The 17,903-nt window shown below is 38.4% G+C and overlaps 1 protein-coding gene across 5 annotated transcripts in view; it reads left to right on the top strand.

Moving 5' to 3' along the window:
• Positions 1 to 17,903, top strand: part of BBS9 (Bardet-Biedl syndrome 9) — a 448,864-nt gene that overhangs the window by 343,868 nt on the left and 87,093 nt on the right. For all 5 annotated transcript variants that reach the window (XR_008617359.1, XM_055084928.1, XM_024129313.3 and 2 more), the window contains one exon: positions 16,152 to 16,334. Coding sequence is in view for 4 of the 5 variants with exons in the window: in XM_055084928.1 (XP_054940903.1) it covers positions 16,152 to 16,334 (183 nt within the window). In the remaining variant the exon portion in view is untranslated. The remainder of the gene's footprint in view (positions 1 to 16,151; positions 16,335 to 17,903) is intronic.

The following is a 17,903-nucleotide window of genomic DNA, read 5'->3' as shown; positions in this document are numbered from 1 at the left end:
TAGTATTCTTTGTTTAAGGACAGGTGCCAAGGATTCATTATAATTCATTGGTATCCCCATTTCTTAAACAGTAATCTGTTCCAGATGCTATTATTTCCAGATATTATTTATAGATGCTATATATTTCCAGATACTGATTTTATCTTCTTTTCTTATAAATTAGTTGAATAGAGACCTCAGTTTGGAGAATATTAATTAAGAATATTTGGAGCTGTTAAGTTCCTTATTCTTCTAGTATAGTGACAGCTAACATTTATATTGTATCTCACAGTTTACTAAAAGCTATTACATACATTGTTTTAATTGGCCCTTATAATAACTCCGTGAGGCAAGTTAGTATTACTTTGCTACTTTTTACATTAGGAAAATGAGAATCGTCGAGAAAAATAGAATGACTTGCCTGAGCTAAACAGCAAAACTGGGACCCAGACTGTTAAGTCGAAGGCCTGTGTTCTTTCTGTCACATTAAGCAATCTTGAGACAGGTTTTTGCTTCTGGAAGAAGTGGTCTGGGCTATTTCTTTTCCTCTTTTATTCCATGCCCACATTTTGATCTCCTTCATCCCAGAAACTCTGGCCAGAATGGCCAGGTTATATGTCTTGGTCTCTGCCCTTTATGAATTGTATTGTTCTCAACTGTTAGGAAACACCTTATGCCCAACCTGAGAAAGGGTTAAGGTAGAGGCTCAGGTTCTCCTATAAAGAAAACATCTCAACTTAATGTCCCAATATCACAGCCTAGTGATCACAGGGAAAATAATCATCAATGTCAGAGATGTGATAGACTGTAAACTGTACATCAGATCAGCTATAAAAATTATAAAACTGTGACAGTGAAGAAAATTACTAAATTTCTGGGAAAATAGAAAGTCAAAACAAAGCCAGACTATGATCCTGTTTTATGGAGAGATCAGCTTCAAGATTTCCTCCTGGGCTTCCCTGGTGGTGCAGTGGTTGGGAGTCCGCCTGCCGGTGCAGGGGACACGGGTTCGTGCCCCGGTACGGGAAGATCCCACATGCCGCGGAGCCTGTGCCCCGCAACGGGAGAGGCCACAACAGTGAGAGGCCCGCGTACTGCAAAAAAAAAAAAAAAAAAAAGATTTCCTCCTTCCTCCAGCCAACTGCACCTGTGCTCCTTATATCAATTTCTTTTTATGCAGCATCTATGTTTCCGCCTTTGTGCCATCCCATTTTCTTGAGCACTTGGATTAAATTCACTTCCCCTTCCTAGCTTGTTCCTTGTAGGTAAAGAGTGGCATGTTTTAAATCCTCTGTGCCTTAAGAGTAAAAGCTAAGGCATGGAGTTTAATACACTTTTAAACCTGCCATGTGACCTTGGCATTTTGCATTTTTTCCTAATAAAATGAGGATATAGATGCTTACTCTACTTGATTTGAAAGCTTGTTGTGAATAGTTAATGAGACAGTATAACTAAAATCCTTAAAGCAGGATGTGAATGTGCCCTGGTTCTAATACTAACCTTCTATGTGATTTTAGGCAAGTCACTGAACCTCTCTGGGCTTTAACAGTTTTTATATATATAAAAAATAAGGGGCTTAAACTAGATGATTTTGAAAGTCTTTTCAAATTCAATTCAGTTGAATTCAGATGAATGTATTGAATATTTACAGTGTCATGAGCTTTAAATAAGGATGTAGTCCTTGGTCTTGAAGAACATATAATCTAGGGAATGGAGACATGTAAACAAATACTGTTGGGCGATATAGTAAGTGTCTTATGATGTAGCCCTCCAATTTTGATTCTGTTATTGCTAAATTCTTCTCCTCTTGGTCTCATTAATATTAGAGTTTATTTCTTGTCAGAGGAGAGGAATTTATCAGACCTCTAGGTAAGTAGTTTCATATTAGGGAATGGAGTTTGCTTGGTTTTTAGCAGAACATTACTACTTATTGATAATATATGTGAATGGTTAGCATATCTGAGATACCTTATAACACTCAGGATAGACTTCTTTAAATCAAAATAACCAATTGAAATTCCCATAATGACAAACTATTGAAAAACCTTTGGTCTAGAACATTACAGAAAACCTTGTGGATATTCCTAGTTAAGAGTTATGTTCTTCGGACTTCCCTGGTGGCCCAGCGGTTAAGACCCTGCACTCCCAATTCAGGGGGCCCAGGTTTGCTCCCTAGTCAGGCAACTAGATCCTGCATCCCACATGCCACAACCAAAGATCCCACATGCGGCAACTTAAAAAAAAAAAAAAAAAAAAGGATCCTCAACAAAGATCCCGTGTGCTGCAACTAAAGACCCAGCGTAGCCAAATAAATAAATAAATATTTTTTTAAAACCCCGAAGAGTTCTCTTCTTGAAAGAAATTAAATTTGATTGGGAGAAGAGTCAACTAGTAGAAGATTGGTCTAGAGGTTTGGTCCTAACCCACCCCCCTCTTTTTTAAAATGAATCTGATTCTAACTCTTTGTTGCTGAAGTTGCCGCTGAGTTTTTCTTCAGTAAGTGGAAGGATAACTTGGATATTTAATACCTTATCAAAGAAGTGTTGATAACCAAAACCTTTCTATTGCTCCTATCTCTGTTCAAAGAAAAGTTGTGATAAAACCAGAGAAACAATCTAACTATCCTACATATCGGTAAACTAAGATGTGACTGGTCAGCCTCTCATTCTCAGATTCCTGCCAGAATGGATTTCTGACATCCTGGAAGTTTTGTGGTGAGCAGTTCCCCAGTAATGTGTATAATCTTTCATAAAATTGTTTTTAATCATCAAATCATATATTTTTAAAGATTGCTAAACTCTCCTTTTCTAAGGTGTTCTTAGGAGACTTAAAATGATGGCTGCAGGATAAAACACTAGAGAACTGAAACAAAGAACTATTTCCTGAGGGTTCCCAAGCCAAAATGTAATCTTTCCCATCACTCACGCATGCACCGAAAGTGCCAAGATGGCATTCTATCCCTAGATTAAAAGTTTCTTCTCTGGATGATTTGGTGTGATATCTGTTATTTTACCCAAATTCAGCTTGTTATCACATTTTTGGATATTAATTCCAAGAATTTAAACAAAAAGTGTCTGTGTGAATCAGTTACTGGTGTGATGATAATCTTTTTCTCTTGTTATTCTCTGAAAATGGATTCCGATTTCTGGTAAATGGACTCTATTGGAGGATTCTGATTTAACCTCTGACACCTGTTTGGTTTAGCTAAGTAAACTAGAAAGTGAGTTATTTTTAAAACTAGCTTGTAACCCATACCTGTCTCATCAGATACTGTCTTCCATGTATAGTCTATTTCAGCTACTTAGAAGGAAGGAAAAATATGTGTTGGACTTAGAGGGACCTTTTTTTGTTTTGTTTTAATAAAATATATGTTGATCAGATGTTTAGCCAGGGAACAACGAATAATAATAATATAAATACTTCTAAGCTCTATTGAGTACTTGTGTGCTAGGTGTTGTGACAAACACATTTATGTTGTATCTCATTTGATCTTTACAGCAAATGCCTCTCTTTCACAGAGGAGAAAACTGAAGCTTAAAGAGATTACGGGCCTCTCTTAGGGTCAAACCACAGTGAGGGGTGGGACAGGACGAGAGCTCAGATTCAGGTTTATTCATTCGTGGTGCAGCAGATTTCTACTTTGTCATACCTGTTGTAGTTGTTTTATGTTTGGAAAGTTTGTGATTATTGCAGGGATTACAAACTCAAATGACTACAGGGCCAGGCAGGTAACAGAGATGTAGATGCAATACAGTAAGGAGTGATGTTCAAGACTCATGAATGCTTTTCAGAGCCAAAGTCATTCAAACGTTCAAATGTGGATTTGTTTAAAAGAAGGGCAAAGGAATCTGTGGGCCCTTCATCCCCAGAAAAGTCACCCTCCTTGTTGGGGAGGGGCGTTTATAGATGATTTTTCTCATATTAACCCAATAATCATTTGTATACCACTTACATAGCATAGGTGTGTGTGTGTGTGTGTGTGTGTGTGTGTGTGTGTGTGTGTGTCTGTGGGCACAGTGTGGTATGCTGGGAAATAGTTGGGCTTTGGAGGTTTTAGTCCTGGTTTAAATATAGGAACTGCTGTGTGATTTTGAACAAGTTGTTTAACTTCTCTGAACCGTGTTTCCTTCATCAGTCAAAGATAATAATTACCCAGAGGGTTTGTTGAAAGGTTTAGGAGTAATATACATGGAGTTCTCAGGATTGTGCCTGGCACATAGTGAACACACAGTAAGCAGCAGCTGTTGTTTTTATTAATATATTTGTTTTTATTGCTAGACTGTTCTTTGCAGGCAGCTGTTAAGTCACATATATCCTCATCACTTAGCACAGACTTGACACTGTACATTACCTGTGCCAATTTGGTCATGCATAACTCTTAAATTCTTTTCAGTAAGTAATGATAGCCATCAAAATACTTGAGATGAATAAGAATGAGCTATTTCCCCACAACCTTTCTTCCTCGTTATAGTGAAAGTAATTCTCACATAAAATTTTGCTACATATGAAGACATTTATTAAATAAACACATAAGCATGGAACCATTCATACTCTAGGCTTGGGGAAGGCTCATCTCTATGTCTTTCAGATACTAGAACATCACCTTCCTGGAAAGGTTCACTTGAGGCAGATAGGACAGTAATCCAAAGCAAGAGCCATTTATCCTCATAATGAGCATCAGATAGCTAGAAATTTTCTGCTCCAAAGACAAGACAAAGGATCACTTAGGCTCAAGACTTGGACCATATCCCTTCAGGGTCTTCCTGGATTCTTATATTCTGTTCAGGCAAAGAAGAGTATGAGTGTAAAAATATTCAGCTAATTTACTTATCTTAAATGCCATTAATTTTGTCCATGAATCTACTTCTAGCACCCATAATGCTAATTATCAAACCTCTGCACCAATCAAAACTCATTTCTGACATTCATTTATGGTAATTAGAAAGTCTCCAGTGTTACTAGAGACACCAATAGCTTAAGTGTTTGTGGTAGACCCCTCTGGCTTGTGAGCTTTTGCTTCTGATTGGAATGGCTGTTTTGAGCGCAAATGCAGACTCTAGAGCAGCGATTCTCAACTAGTATGATTTTGCCCCCAAGGAGACATTTGACAATGTCTGGAGACATTTTTGGTTGTTACAACTAGGGGGAGGGTGCTATTGACACCCTCTAGTGTGTAGAGTCCAGGGATGCCGCTAAACTTCCAACAGTGCCCAGGACAGCTCCCCATATCAAAGAATCATCTGGCCCCAAATGTCATTAATGAGAAGGTTGAGAAACTCTGCTCTAGAGTGTAGCTTAAGTTGATTCACATGCTTTCATCATATGACCTTGTCTATGATGATGTATTTTAAAGTTAAATTACAGACTTTATAACACTCACCACATCAACTTAGCAGCAAAGACGTGAATGAATTTAGTAATTCATTGTAATACTACATGTGGAAGGCATGAATTTAGAACCTAGTTATTTACTATCTATGGTAGACCCAATAAATAACATAGCCTATAAAAACTTTAAAAAAATGGTAGGTTCTGGTCTTGTTCACCTGGAATGTAGGGATGGACTTCCATTGCCCAAGTAGTGCTCCTGTAAATTGGCATCTTAATGGACACTCTGCTACTGAGTTATTAGGCTTTTTAATTTACTTCAGTACAGCAAACATGCTGTGAGCCAGAGACTATGGGAAGGGTACAGCAAACAATAAAATAGTCTCTGACCTGGAGGAGTTTACAGAACTGTAGAAATCTGGCACAACATGTCTTCAACAAAGCCACTTGCAATTATAATGTCCGTACAGCCTATGATTGTAGAGATGCCCATAGTTTATCTTAGTTTCACTTCATATGAAACCAGGAAGCTCCATTTATTGCCTTTTGTATTAATTCCATGTTGTCTGAGCCATATAGTCCTCTATATGTCTTGCCAAAGTACTACCAGATAGTAGTGGTATAACTATGTATTTTATCTAAAAAAAAGCAAAAATGATTAAAATTCACAGGTGTTCAAGAGAAACAGACTCTGAAACAGCAGATGTTTTAAAAGAAGATTCATAGAAAGAAAAAACTCAACAGTTTCACTTTTTTGTGAACATGTCATGCTCACCTCTCAAATTCTGGAACCAAGGAAATGATCAGTAGCATCACTGGCACTGTTGGGGTCTCCAATCTCTCCTTTTGCCTTTGGGTGGATCATCGGCATGCCTTAATTGATCACACTTAATAATGTGTCTTAGCATTTGCTAAGGAATGCTCTTAGAACACCTGCCAAATGCCCATCTATTCATCATTTCCCCTCATTGGAGATGGCACTCAAGGCTGTGTGGGTGGCTACATAATTTTTGACATGTCTGCATGTAAGAATGTGGCCTGAAACATTCTAAACTTAGAAACTATTCAGATCAGACCTCGTGGTTGTTGTTTTTGGACAGTGATAACTGTGGCATTCTCCAGGGTTTGTAAAATGAGCTTTGACATTGCCAGCCGTAGGTTCCAGCTTTAATAGCGATCTGTTCAATGAGCAACGGTGGTCCGGAGAGCATTCATTCTTCTGTTTACAACTTGAGTCCATTAATTATTATTTTTCAAATCGGGGTTTCACTTGGCTATAAGTAGATAATTTTATGGAAAGAGGTAAAAATTTGGTCACCTGGTGTTGGGGGGCAGTGGTAAGAATGGTAATCAGGTTTGAGACCAGTTGTATTTTTGGCACTATATTAGCCAAGCACTGGAGTTAGTTTCCCTTCAGCTGGTTAAGTTACATGTCTATTTGGTGAATAAACTTTGCAGAAATAGCAAAATTTGTCTCTGTGTCACTTATAAATGATTTATTGTCTTTTTCATTTAACATTTTTATGTATCAATGGTATATATTTTAAAAGTCCCAGCCAAAGTCTATATTCCAGCACTGCCTACCTTTTATATTCTTCTGGGCAGAACATTAAAAAAGAAAAAAAAAAAGGGTTCTACAGTATATAGTATAAAGAAATTTCTCAGGAGTAATTTGTTTTTCTAAAACCAGTTTTATATGAATTCTCAAGGCGTTTGGCAAGTGTAGGTTGGTGTCAAGGAAAATTATAATCCTAGACCAGAAAAACCATCAGGGCTTCAAAGAGTCACAAAGATCATACCTTGCTGTTGCAAAGCATCAGGTGATTTAGGCAATTAGCAGGTCTCTTTTTATGAAGATAAATAACTTGTGCAACTGAAGTTTTTTACTGAATGGGTACACTTTCTCTGTTGTTTTAATAGTTACCCCAAATGGTAGCATGGTTAGAAATGTATGCTAATCCTGGGTTTGGTTTAGAAGTTTCAGCTAAATGCATGTTACAGGGGTATCTTAGGTTTTTTACTTCCTGAGAGGTACAATAGAATGTAATCCAGTCACCTATCCTATTTATACAAAATAACATAGTAGCAAAGTAGCTAAGAATTAGATTCTTGCTATGCCTCTGAAGTAAAAACCCAAAGTTCTCCTTTATCTAGCTAAAGGTTCAGCACATAGATAATGAAGCACTTTTTTTTTTTTTTTTTTAATGCGATACGCGGGCCTCTCACTGTTGTGGCCTCTCCCGCTGCGGAGCACAGGCTCCGGGCGCGCAGACTGTTGTGGCCTCTCCCGCTGCGGAGCACAGGCTCCGGACGCGCAGGCTCAGCGGCCACGGCTCACAGGCCCAGCCGCTCTGCGGCATGTGGGATCCTCCCGGACCCGGGCACGAACCCGTGTCCCCTGCATCGGCAGGCGGACTCTCAACCACTGCGCCACCAGGGAAGCCCTGAAACACTTCTTATATGCTCATCTGGCATTTAAATCATCTCTATGCCCTTTCTCTTTTCATTTTGAACCTTATTTCACTGTTTTTTTGGTAAAAGAATAATTCTTTTGGATACAAATTGGATCTTTTCAGCCAAAGTAAAAGTTTAGACCTGGTAAACTTTTTCTTCTTCCTTATCGCAAGGCCTTTGCCATGTTGGAGTCCGCAGCAAATGCCATGACAAATAACATGGCTGAGTAGGAAGCATGTCCTATTTCTTGCCTGCTTCCAAGTCTCCCCCAGATTTAAAGTGTCTTTCTAACCAAAGGGCAGCCATGTGAAGAATAAATTAATTTCAGCAGTCATTAGAGCTGTCTGTAGCTTGGCGTTAGACAGCTGTGGCTAAAGGTGAATTGGAGAGTTTTTTTTTTTTTTAAGTAATGACAGATATATTGAGGTAGGTCTGTTGTTTCCATGTGACATCACTTGAGTTCCATTAAAATTGGGAGCCTGACAGTACCTGATTGTGTCCAGGATTTAAGAAGTAGTTTAGTATGGCTCCTAGCTGTGCTGGATTTTTAGGCAGACTGACTTTGAGGTTCATCAATTCAACCAGCATTATGGGACACCCACTGTGTACTGAGTACTGGAAAATTGAGGGCATGTTGGGTGTAACTTCATAAACATTTTATTCACATCACCAAATTTTCTAGCATTTTCAGTAAGGTACAAAGGAAAATCAAACAATGTCTAGCTCCCTGATTAACAAGCCTCAGAGGATTTCTAGAGCACAAGTCATATCAGGCAAAGTTGTGTGTCTGTGCATGTGTGTTTTAATAGAATTGCTAAAGAAGTCAAAAAGGGAATCCAATACATATAACTTACATAGCTTGTAGTAATATATTGAAACGGTCTCATGACATTTTACTTTGAAACTTGATTAAACTTGGCTACAGAATGAGCATTGTCCCATTGAGTGACCACACAGAGAGGGCCAGGGAGCACTGCAGAGTTATCAGCTCTCCTGCATCGCCTTAGGAGGTGGTAGTTGGTAGTGTGCCTCAAGTACCAGGAGGAAGGTCTTCTTTTTCAATGTCATTGTTAGTCTAACAGAAAAAGTAGAATTTACCAGGTGTTACTAAACTGAAATAAACCTTCAACTATAGGAAATATTAAGAAACAGTAACCAGGAGTGTTGTTTTACAGGTGAGAAAACTGAGTCTGAGAGAGGTAAAGTAACTAGCCAGAGGTTGTACAGCTAGTAAGTAAGCATTACCAGCATTCAGATTTAGATCTAATAGACTCCAGAGTCACATGATCATTCCATCATCTAGAATGTCATTAAGCCCCAGCTGCAATTTGATATAGCCATTAATATATCAAAATTGTTTCTTAAATGAAAGTGCCTTTATTTGTGTTAATTATCTACCTTTTATGAATTATGCTTTCATAGTACTTTTAACTTCTCTTATTATTTTTAACAGCTTTATTGAGATATAATTTACATGCATACAATTCGCCCGTTTAAAGTAGACAACTTAATGATTTTTAGCATATTCACAGGGTTATGCAACCATCACCACAATCTATTTAGAACATTTTCATCCTCCCTAAAAGAAACTTCACACCCATTAGCAGTCACTTTCCATTTCCTCCTGTCTACCACCCACCCCAGCCCTAAGTAATCACCACATGCTAACTATGTTGATAGATTTGCCCATTCTGGACATTTCATATAAATGGATTAATACAGCATGAATAATACAAGACAGTCACACAAAAGACTTTTTGTGACTAGCTTCTTTAACTTAGCGTAATATTTTTAAGGTTTATCCATGTAGTAGCATGTGTAAGTACTCCATTTCTTTTATGGCTAAAGAATATTCCATTATACGGATATGCCACGTTTAATTTATCCATTCATCAGTTGATGAACATTTGAGTTGTTTCTACTTTCGGGCTATTATAAATAATGCTTCCGTAAACATTTTTAAACAAGTTTTTTAGTGGATATATATTTTCATTTCTCTCGGGCATTAACCTAGAAGTGGAATTTCTGGGTCATATGTTAACTCCATGTTTAACTTTTTGAGGAACTGCCAGATTGTTTTCCAGAGTGACCGTACCATATTTCCACTAGCAAAGTATGAGTGTTCCCATTTCTCCACATCCTTGCCAACACTTGGTATTGTTCATCTTTTTACTTCTCTAATTTAATTCTCATAATCCTATGAATTAGTCAAAGAAAAACATTCTTACGGGTATTATATAGATAAGAGCTGCAAATCAACAAACATTAAATGAGAAACTCAGTATGTGTACAAATAGAGGGGAAGAAATGGATAGATAGATGGGGAAGGAGCATGGATAGTTCAAAATAAATCATACGAAAGTAATTTAAAAGTTTTTGCATCTGACACAACTATGATGGTTGTTAGTGATCATATTTCCCACCCCTACATTATAAAGGTGATGAAACTAGAGCCCTGAAAAGGGAAGTACATTGAACACTGACCTAAAGTTGTTTAGTAGGGAAGCCAGGACTAGAATCTCTGTCTTCTTGGCCCCCAGGCCATTGCCTGTTCCAGCACAGCCTGTTGCATTCTGTCCTGGGGGATATGTAAACTCATCCATATCATAGGAACTCCATTTTCCTAACTCGTTCATCCATGCTGACCTTTTGTTAAAATAAACCTATCTTAATTCGTATGAGGTATTGGAACATCAGCAAAGCTGAAACCTCCCATTGGGAAACTTTTGATAGAATTTGTTCCACATATTGCCTATGATGAAACTGATGTGCAGGCAGAAAATTAATGCAGGCAATGTTACTTGGTGACGTTTCTTGGGTCAGATTGCTTGGGTGTGAATTCTGGCTCTGTCACTTACTAACTGCTTGACCCTTTCTGTAATTCTGTTTCCTTATTTTTTAAATGGGGGCAGTGCTAGTATCTACCTCATAGAATTGTTTTGAGAGTGAAATGAGAGAATCCCTGTAAGGATGTTAGCACAGTGCCTAGCTCCTAGTAAGCCCTAAGACAATGTTAACAATTATTGTTATATACCGTCAACTTGCTCAGACCACGGAAAATGTTGTACTCTATGATTTATAGAAAATAAATCAATCATTCCTTTTAAAAAAGTAGCTTCACTAAAGGAGCAGGCCTAGGAAATAGCTGTTTTCTAGTCTTCATAATTTTGAGTTATATAGAACATAATTAAATTCCCTTTGTTAAGAGAAAAAAACTTACTATGTTAACTTCCCATCCTTTATAAATTATGAACTAATTTCCTTTATACTGTAACTTTGGGCAGAAACCAACGTGGAAATTTCAACCTATGTTAAAAGCCCCAACGATGGGAAAACTTAACTAAAGCACGTATACCTGTTATTGCTACAATATATTAGTAGTGTTTTTCCTCAGTGTTTTTGTTTGATTGTCAAGATAAAAATCCACTGGATTACTTTATGGAGCCAACTGTTTACGTTTGTGTATCAGTGAGAAGAAAGGGCACCCAATGGGGAATCAGAAGACAGGATTAAAATCCCTGTCCTTCCCTGCCCTAGCTCATTACCACAGGCAGTGTGCTCATCATTTGAGCATTAAGCTCATCAGAGCTGTAAGCTTCTGTTCCCTCATCTGGAAGTGGGAGCCAAGGTGATCGACGATTTTTATCTCAGAGGGTGTCATGAGGACCACTTGATAACCTGAGTATAACAGCACGAGCCCAGTGCCTGGCCCACAGTCAGGGCTCAGTAAGTGACAGCTAAACAGCAATGTAGTGGGGTTCTGTATGCCATACATGAGATTGGGAGCCAGATTCGATGGGAAGTTTAGGTGAAGAAATTGGACATGTCTGTGTTCACATAGTATGATTCATGTCTACTTTGCTGTTGCTGCTGCTGCTTTCCTGTAACCAATTTTAGAGCCTATCTTGGCAGCTGGAAGTATTTGGGATTAATTTCACACTCACTTTATGAGTTGAGTGTTTTCCTGCAAGCAGCTCCCTGGGCCTCTGCCTCATTACTTTGGCATCCATTGATATGGCAGTTGGATAGAGATGTCCTTTGGGGTCTCCATTTTATTTGGAATCCTTCAATTGGAAAAAGCAAAACAAAGGCCATCAACACATTGTGCTTGAAATCGTTAGCATTTATTTTTTCCTAAACCTCTCCCTTTCTGTAGTTCTGTTGAATACCAGGGAACACACATCTTGTACAGCCAGTGATGAGCACTGAAAAATCACTGTCCCTCAAATGTAAGCCCTAGCAGCTGGTTGGCCTCACTTCTCAGTTCCAGGTGAGCTGCGAGATCCTCTAGGCCCTGGTCAGACAGATCTAAATCTTGATGGGTCTAGTTTTTCCATCCCTTTTTACTATGTTAATTCTGCTAAATTCATTTGGCTCTTGTGGAGAACAAAGTAAACTTGGCTATTACGTGTAAAACTAAATTGAGAACATGGAGATCTGTTTAGTATTTCACGCTGGCCAGTAGGTCAGGAAGATTTTCCTTGGGGGTAATTTACATAAGGAATTGTTTATCCCATTTCTTTCCAATTTCTGTGACCATTTGGGGATAGCAGACTCTTTCCACAATGGCACAGAAATATATCCAGCGAGACTGAAACTTAGAGAAACGATGCTTCTCCAGGATTGATGTATTTTGGGTCTTGCTCAGGAAAGATCCTGTGGCTTGGGCTGCTGTCTCACTGAGAAGTCATTCTTCCACCACAGCTGTGTTTAGCAAGTTGGGTGGGTCCACGAACTGACATGCTGTTACACTTAGTAAGAATTTTCCCTTGATAGTGAAGAACGTGCATAAAAGGCTCATTTGAGTCCCAGCAAATGCTCTAAATGTTTGCTGTGATCCGATGGCTACTCAGAGCACAGCCTCCATCAGATAGCACCCATACTCAGAATACCCTGTGGCTCTCCAGTACCGGCACACTCTTCACCTTGACATTTTGGTTCCTCTACAACGGTTGCCCAGATGACCTTTTTTGTCTCATCAAATGCTCTTCCCAAACTGGAATATTTGCTCCTTCCTGAACAAGCAGCCTCTACATTTGTGCTTTAATGCACTTGCTCAGGTTGTTTCCTTCACTTTTAAAGCCCCCTTACCCAATATCTGTTCTTGAGGACAAATTTCAGGTACCTCTTCTCAGTGGCATGCTGGTAAATATTTACCAACTGTCTATTTGCTTGGAGCAGGGTGGGTGGGAAGCCTAACTTTATAACATTTGTTGATTTGCAGGTTGTAAATACTTCCACCATGGCTGATTTCAAGCTTCTAGCATGAGGTCACTGAATGTGGAGTTGGGAAGAAATGGGCAGTAGCTCACCATTGCAGAGTGTTGCCAACATACAGATGCAACAGGCATAAATAACCTCAAGGGCCTAGATAACAGTAAAATAATTAGGAAGTAATGCGTTTTGAGTATTTATTACTTTTGTTTTCATGGAACTTATTTTTAAGTTTACATAATTTAATTTTTAGCAATGGCCATGTTTAACAACTGGCTCACAAAATTCCTGAAAACTGAATAATCAATCCTTTCTCCTAAGCTGGTAGGAGCTGGCTGAGCCTGGTCCACTGGCCACTGCTGCTTCTTCCACCTTTTCCTTGCCAAGGCCCTCCACACTCATTAGTAGTTAGGCCCTTCTCCGAACCTATAAGGTGCTCATGCAGACTTCAGAGTGAGAGACTCCAAGTCGAATCCTGGTTTCTCATTTACTAGGTGATGGTCAAACCGGCTACTTAATTTGCAGTTCCCAGTGCAAAATGAAAATGCAGGGCCCTTGTTAAAAGGTAGAAGAAAGTGCTATTGAAACAGCTACTAAAATATAAAGTTCTTTCCTTTCTTCAATGGTCTCTCTTTCACACCTTCTGGTGGTGCTTTTATTTCCTATTTAATGTTATTTCAAGTAAGGAAAAATTAAAATTTTAAATTGTTAGCATGAATTCTATGATTAATCTTTATATTGTGCAATGCCAGTTTTAAATGCAAATGTAAGAGCATTTAACTCTCTGAGTTAATGAGCATATCTCCTCTGATCATGTGCATGATCCATCATCCTATAGACTTCACTTACAAAGCACAAATTCAAAAATAAAGTTATTAAGACTTTCAAGACAGAGACAACAGGGCCTTAAACCAAGCATGGAGCACTTCTAAGCACAGACACAGTTAGCACACCCTATGTACAGTACTGGCCACATTTCCTTACATCTGCTGAGCCTCAGAGGCCTCATCTATAAAACAGAGATCTTGCCAACTAAGTCTCAGGGGAGGTGTGAGGATTGAACGCACTGATACCTGTATGGCATAGAGCAGATTGCCTGGCATACAGTTCATGCTCAATTAATTGGAGGGATTATTATTAACATAATGATCATAATGTTAGTGGTATTCTCCTCCTTAATAGTCTATAGGGTCTTCCCTATATTGTTAATGTTTGCCTCCTTGACCTATTTTCCTTTCTCCATTATAAACTCTTTGAAGGTGGAGGTTATCTCTGTTGCCATTGAATTCCCTGTAGTGCTTCCTGCAAATTCTTGCACATCCCTGGCACTTAGGAGGTGTTTATCACCTTCATCTTTGTATGATTTGGACTTATTGACAGTAAGCATCTGTGTCATAATATGATGGCCCCCACAGTGAGGCTTAATTGATAACATTCACAGGAAGAAAATGAAATTAAACTTAGATTTTTAACAGGAGTCAGTTGTAATCACGGTGAGGGTTGGGGAAGCAGATGATTCCAGGTGTTTTGGTTTAAGGAAAGTGACTTCTCCATCTCTTCGAGGGGACTTCTTGAAGTAATGGGGAAGGGATGAGTTCCAAGCCTCATTTGAGTAAGAGGCCCCAGGGATATTAACTCTGGCCCATAGTAATCTGCCCCTTAGCTAGCTTCTTTCACACTTACTTTCTGTGCTGCACAATAAGGACGTTATTACAGTAATGCTTCTTTCCACTAATTGGTTGTGTATGTGTGCTTCCTGTCCAACAAATTATAAGATCCTCATGGGCTATAGGGTATCATGTACCTTTGAATGCAAATGAAAAGTAGCACAGTAGTAGGCACTCAGTAAGCAGTGAGCTTTATTGTTAATGCTTACCTTGGTCCCAACGCCCAGGGCTCCCTCTAGAGCTGAATGTGAATTGTGATTGCCTTTCATAACTCCTGCAAGTGGCAAGGAACCCTGGTTTGCCCGGGATTGTCCGGCAGGGGCCTTCAGGTGCTTTGTCTTTCTCTAACCTACATCTCTTTTCCAGTGTCTCCCAGATACTCTGAGGACTGTCCCCTTATAGCCCTTCTCCTACATGGAATTTGGGAGACCAAGCAGCTGCAGACTATACTTGTTTGACTGGTGATTTTTTAATAGGCCCTTTGGGCCAGTGTCAGTAAGCCGTGAAATATCACCGAATGGCTCATCTGCACTAGACTTGTGAAACTCATCTGAGCTCTAGTCCCTCAAGCTGGTGGGGACTTGTAGAAAGGAGCTTACATTGCCCCGGCTTTTGCTATTCCAGTTCTGGGGGCTGTCAGGTGCCTTGAGCCTCTGGGCCAATCAGTTCATTACTTTTAATGAGCACAAAATTCACCAAGACATTAAAATAAAGTAAAACACCAATGGGCTGTCTTCAGTGTTCTATCCAATTGTTACTTTAGTTCTTTTTTCCACAGGATTATTCAAGAGGATGAAGAAAAAAAAAAAAAGCCAATTCTACTCACTCCTGCCAATTTTATCCTAAGTAGATTTGGCATTGTAAAGCTAACACACCCTGAACATTTTTTTCTTTCAGGTCCCTGTGGGCTGGTGCCTGACATTGGTGTTAAAAATGACATTGCTTGATTGGTCAAATGTTTGAATATTCTCTACCTTTTAAATATAGTAAAGAAATATTGGATATTCCAATACCACGTAAAAAGTAATAGTCAGAGGAAGACAGTTATTTTCTGAAAAGGGTATTATGAAGTTATTATTTGAAATTCCAAGGTAAATGCAGTTACTTTGATAAGAATGTTTTTAATTGATCAAGAATTTTTAAAATTGATCAATCTCTGTGACTAGTAATAATGACCGTAATAACTATATTAGAGGTTACTTATATTATCAGATATTGTAGAAGGTGAATCGATGGTGAAGCAGACACTGAACAATGTCCCCATTAAGCTGATTTCGTGGATATTTTCATCTCTTGGCCATATGGATTTGGAATTACTTTGGGTATTTTTTTAAAAGAAGGAAGCGAACAGATGAATGATAACTCTTTTATTACTCAACATAGCTTGTGTTTGTGGAAGACAAAGTTCATGAAGTTGTTTTAAAGAAAAACAAGAGTGTACCAAATGTAATTTGTTGAGGGCTCAAGAATTGTGAAATTATCCCTAACTGAAGTTTGTAATTTCTGCAGGTAATCGCTCTAGCAGATGCAGTAGAGGAAAACCAAGACAATCTGTTCCAGTCATTCACCAGGCTGAAAAGTGCCACCCATTTGGTGATTCTGCTGATCGGGCTGTGGCAGAAGCTTAGCGCCGACCAGATTGCTATCCTGGAAGCGGCATTTCTGCCACTGCAGCAGGACACTCAAGAATTGGTAAGGACCCACAAGCCTGCAGTGGTAACAGCCAGCGTTATTGAAAAAGGTTGTGGTTTTAGGAAGATATCACATGGCTACCATGTTTTCTAAGGTATCAAATGAAAGCTTGGTTTTGTTTTGTTTTTTTACCCAAATCCTGTCTTCCTTTTCTTCAAACCATAATAAAAATGTCAAGTAAAGGCCTTTTTTTTTTCTAGAGCTATTTAAAAAATAGGTATATAGTCCATTTTTATGTGGTATCCAGTCTATTTTTTATATACTCTTCAATCACTTAGAAGCCAGGGAAACAGTCATTTGACCGCCAGGGTGATGGCAGTAAACCTTCAGATTATCTAATCCTTTCCTTTTCCACGAGAGAAAACAGTTCAGCCATTTTAATTTGCTCAACGTTCTTAAATTTAAGTGTCACTTCAAGGGTTAGAGAGAACTGAGGTAGCCTCGCTGAATGACAGGGATATTTTGTTACATTTATGTAATTCTTTATATGTAGTTTATAAACTCTTTTACTCTTGATCCTTTGAATAGGCAGTTTAGAACAAAAAGGGAAAGAATGCGGGTATGCATTTGGAGTTTTTGGTGAAGGATGAAATAAATAAACATCTTAGATGCTTTGAATCATTGAGGGTATGTGACTACCAGGTGCCGTTAATGCATGCTTTTATTACAAAGAAATAATATACTTCTTTGAAATCAGAGACACTTGAACTTATTTTTTTGTATTTGAGGAAACCGTTTCAACAAAAAAGTCATTTCAGATCCATTTTTAAACACAGATGTGAAAACATGGTACTAAAGATAATAGTACTAAAACTAAAATTTTGGGGTGTTAACTAGGTACCATGTTCTCTTTTAAGTGTTTCACAAGGATTATCTCATTTAATCTTAAACAAGGACCTATAATGTAGTTAAGGTATTGTTTTCATCCCTATTTTACATATGGGAAAATTTAGGCTTTGAGAGTTAAGTACCTTTCTGAAATTAGTGGGTGGTAGAGCCAGAATTTGGACCAAAGTCTATCTGCTTCCAAAGACATGTTTTTAACCTCTATACGGTATTTTAGCAACAAAGTCATGAACATGATTTTGAAAATCACAAGCTTTGTCAGTTGAATCTAATTTTCTACAGTTGGGTCAAAGGGTTGTCAGAATAAAAAAATAAATCAAGCTATATTTTATATCCTTAACAAAACAGTAAAAATAAATTAGAAAAATTTTAGAGTACACATTATTTTTAGATTGATAAAATTACAGCTAAAATCGACCTTTGAGAAGCTAGAAGTGTACACTGTAATAATAGAAAGTAAAGAATAGAATGGTTAAGATTATATATATATATTTTTTTGAATTTTATTTTTTTTTTTATACAGCAGGTTCTTATTAGTCATCAATTTTATACACATCGGTGTATACATGTCAATCCCAATCTCCCAATTCATCACACCACAGCCTTCACCCCCCACTGCTTTCCCCCACTTGGTGTCCATACGTTTGTTCCCTACATCTGTGTCTCAATTTCTGCCCTGCAAACCGGTTCATCTGTACCATTTTTCTAGGTTCCACGTATATG

This window comes from Physeter macrocephalus, chromosome 5 (genome assembly GCF_002837175.3).
Source record: "Physeter macrocephalus isolate SW-GA chromosome 5, ASM283717v5, whole genome shotgun sequence".
Lineage (NCBI taxonomy): Eukaryota > Metazoa > Chordata > Mammalia > Artiodactyla > Physeteridae > Physeter > Physeter macrocephalus.
The sequence above is the reverse complement of the archived record's forward strand: the minus strand, read 5'-3'. Positions and strand labels throughout refer to the sequence as shown.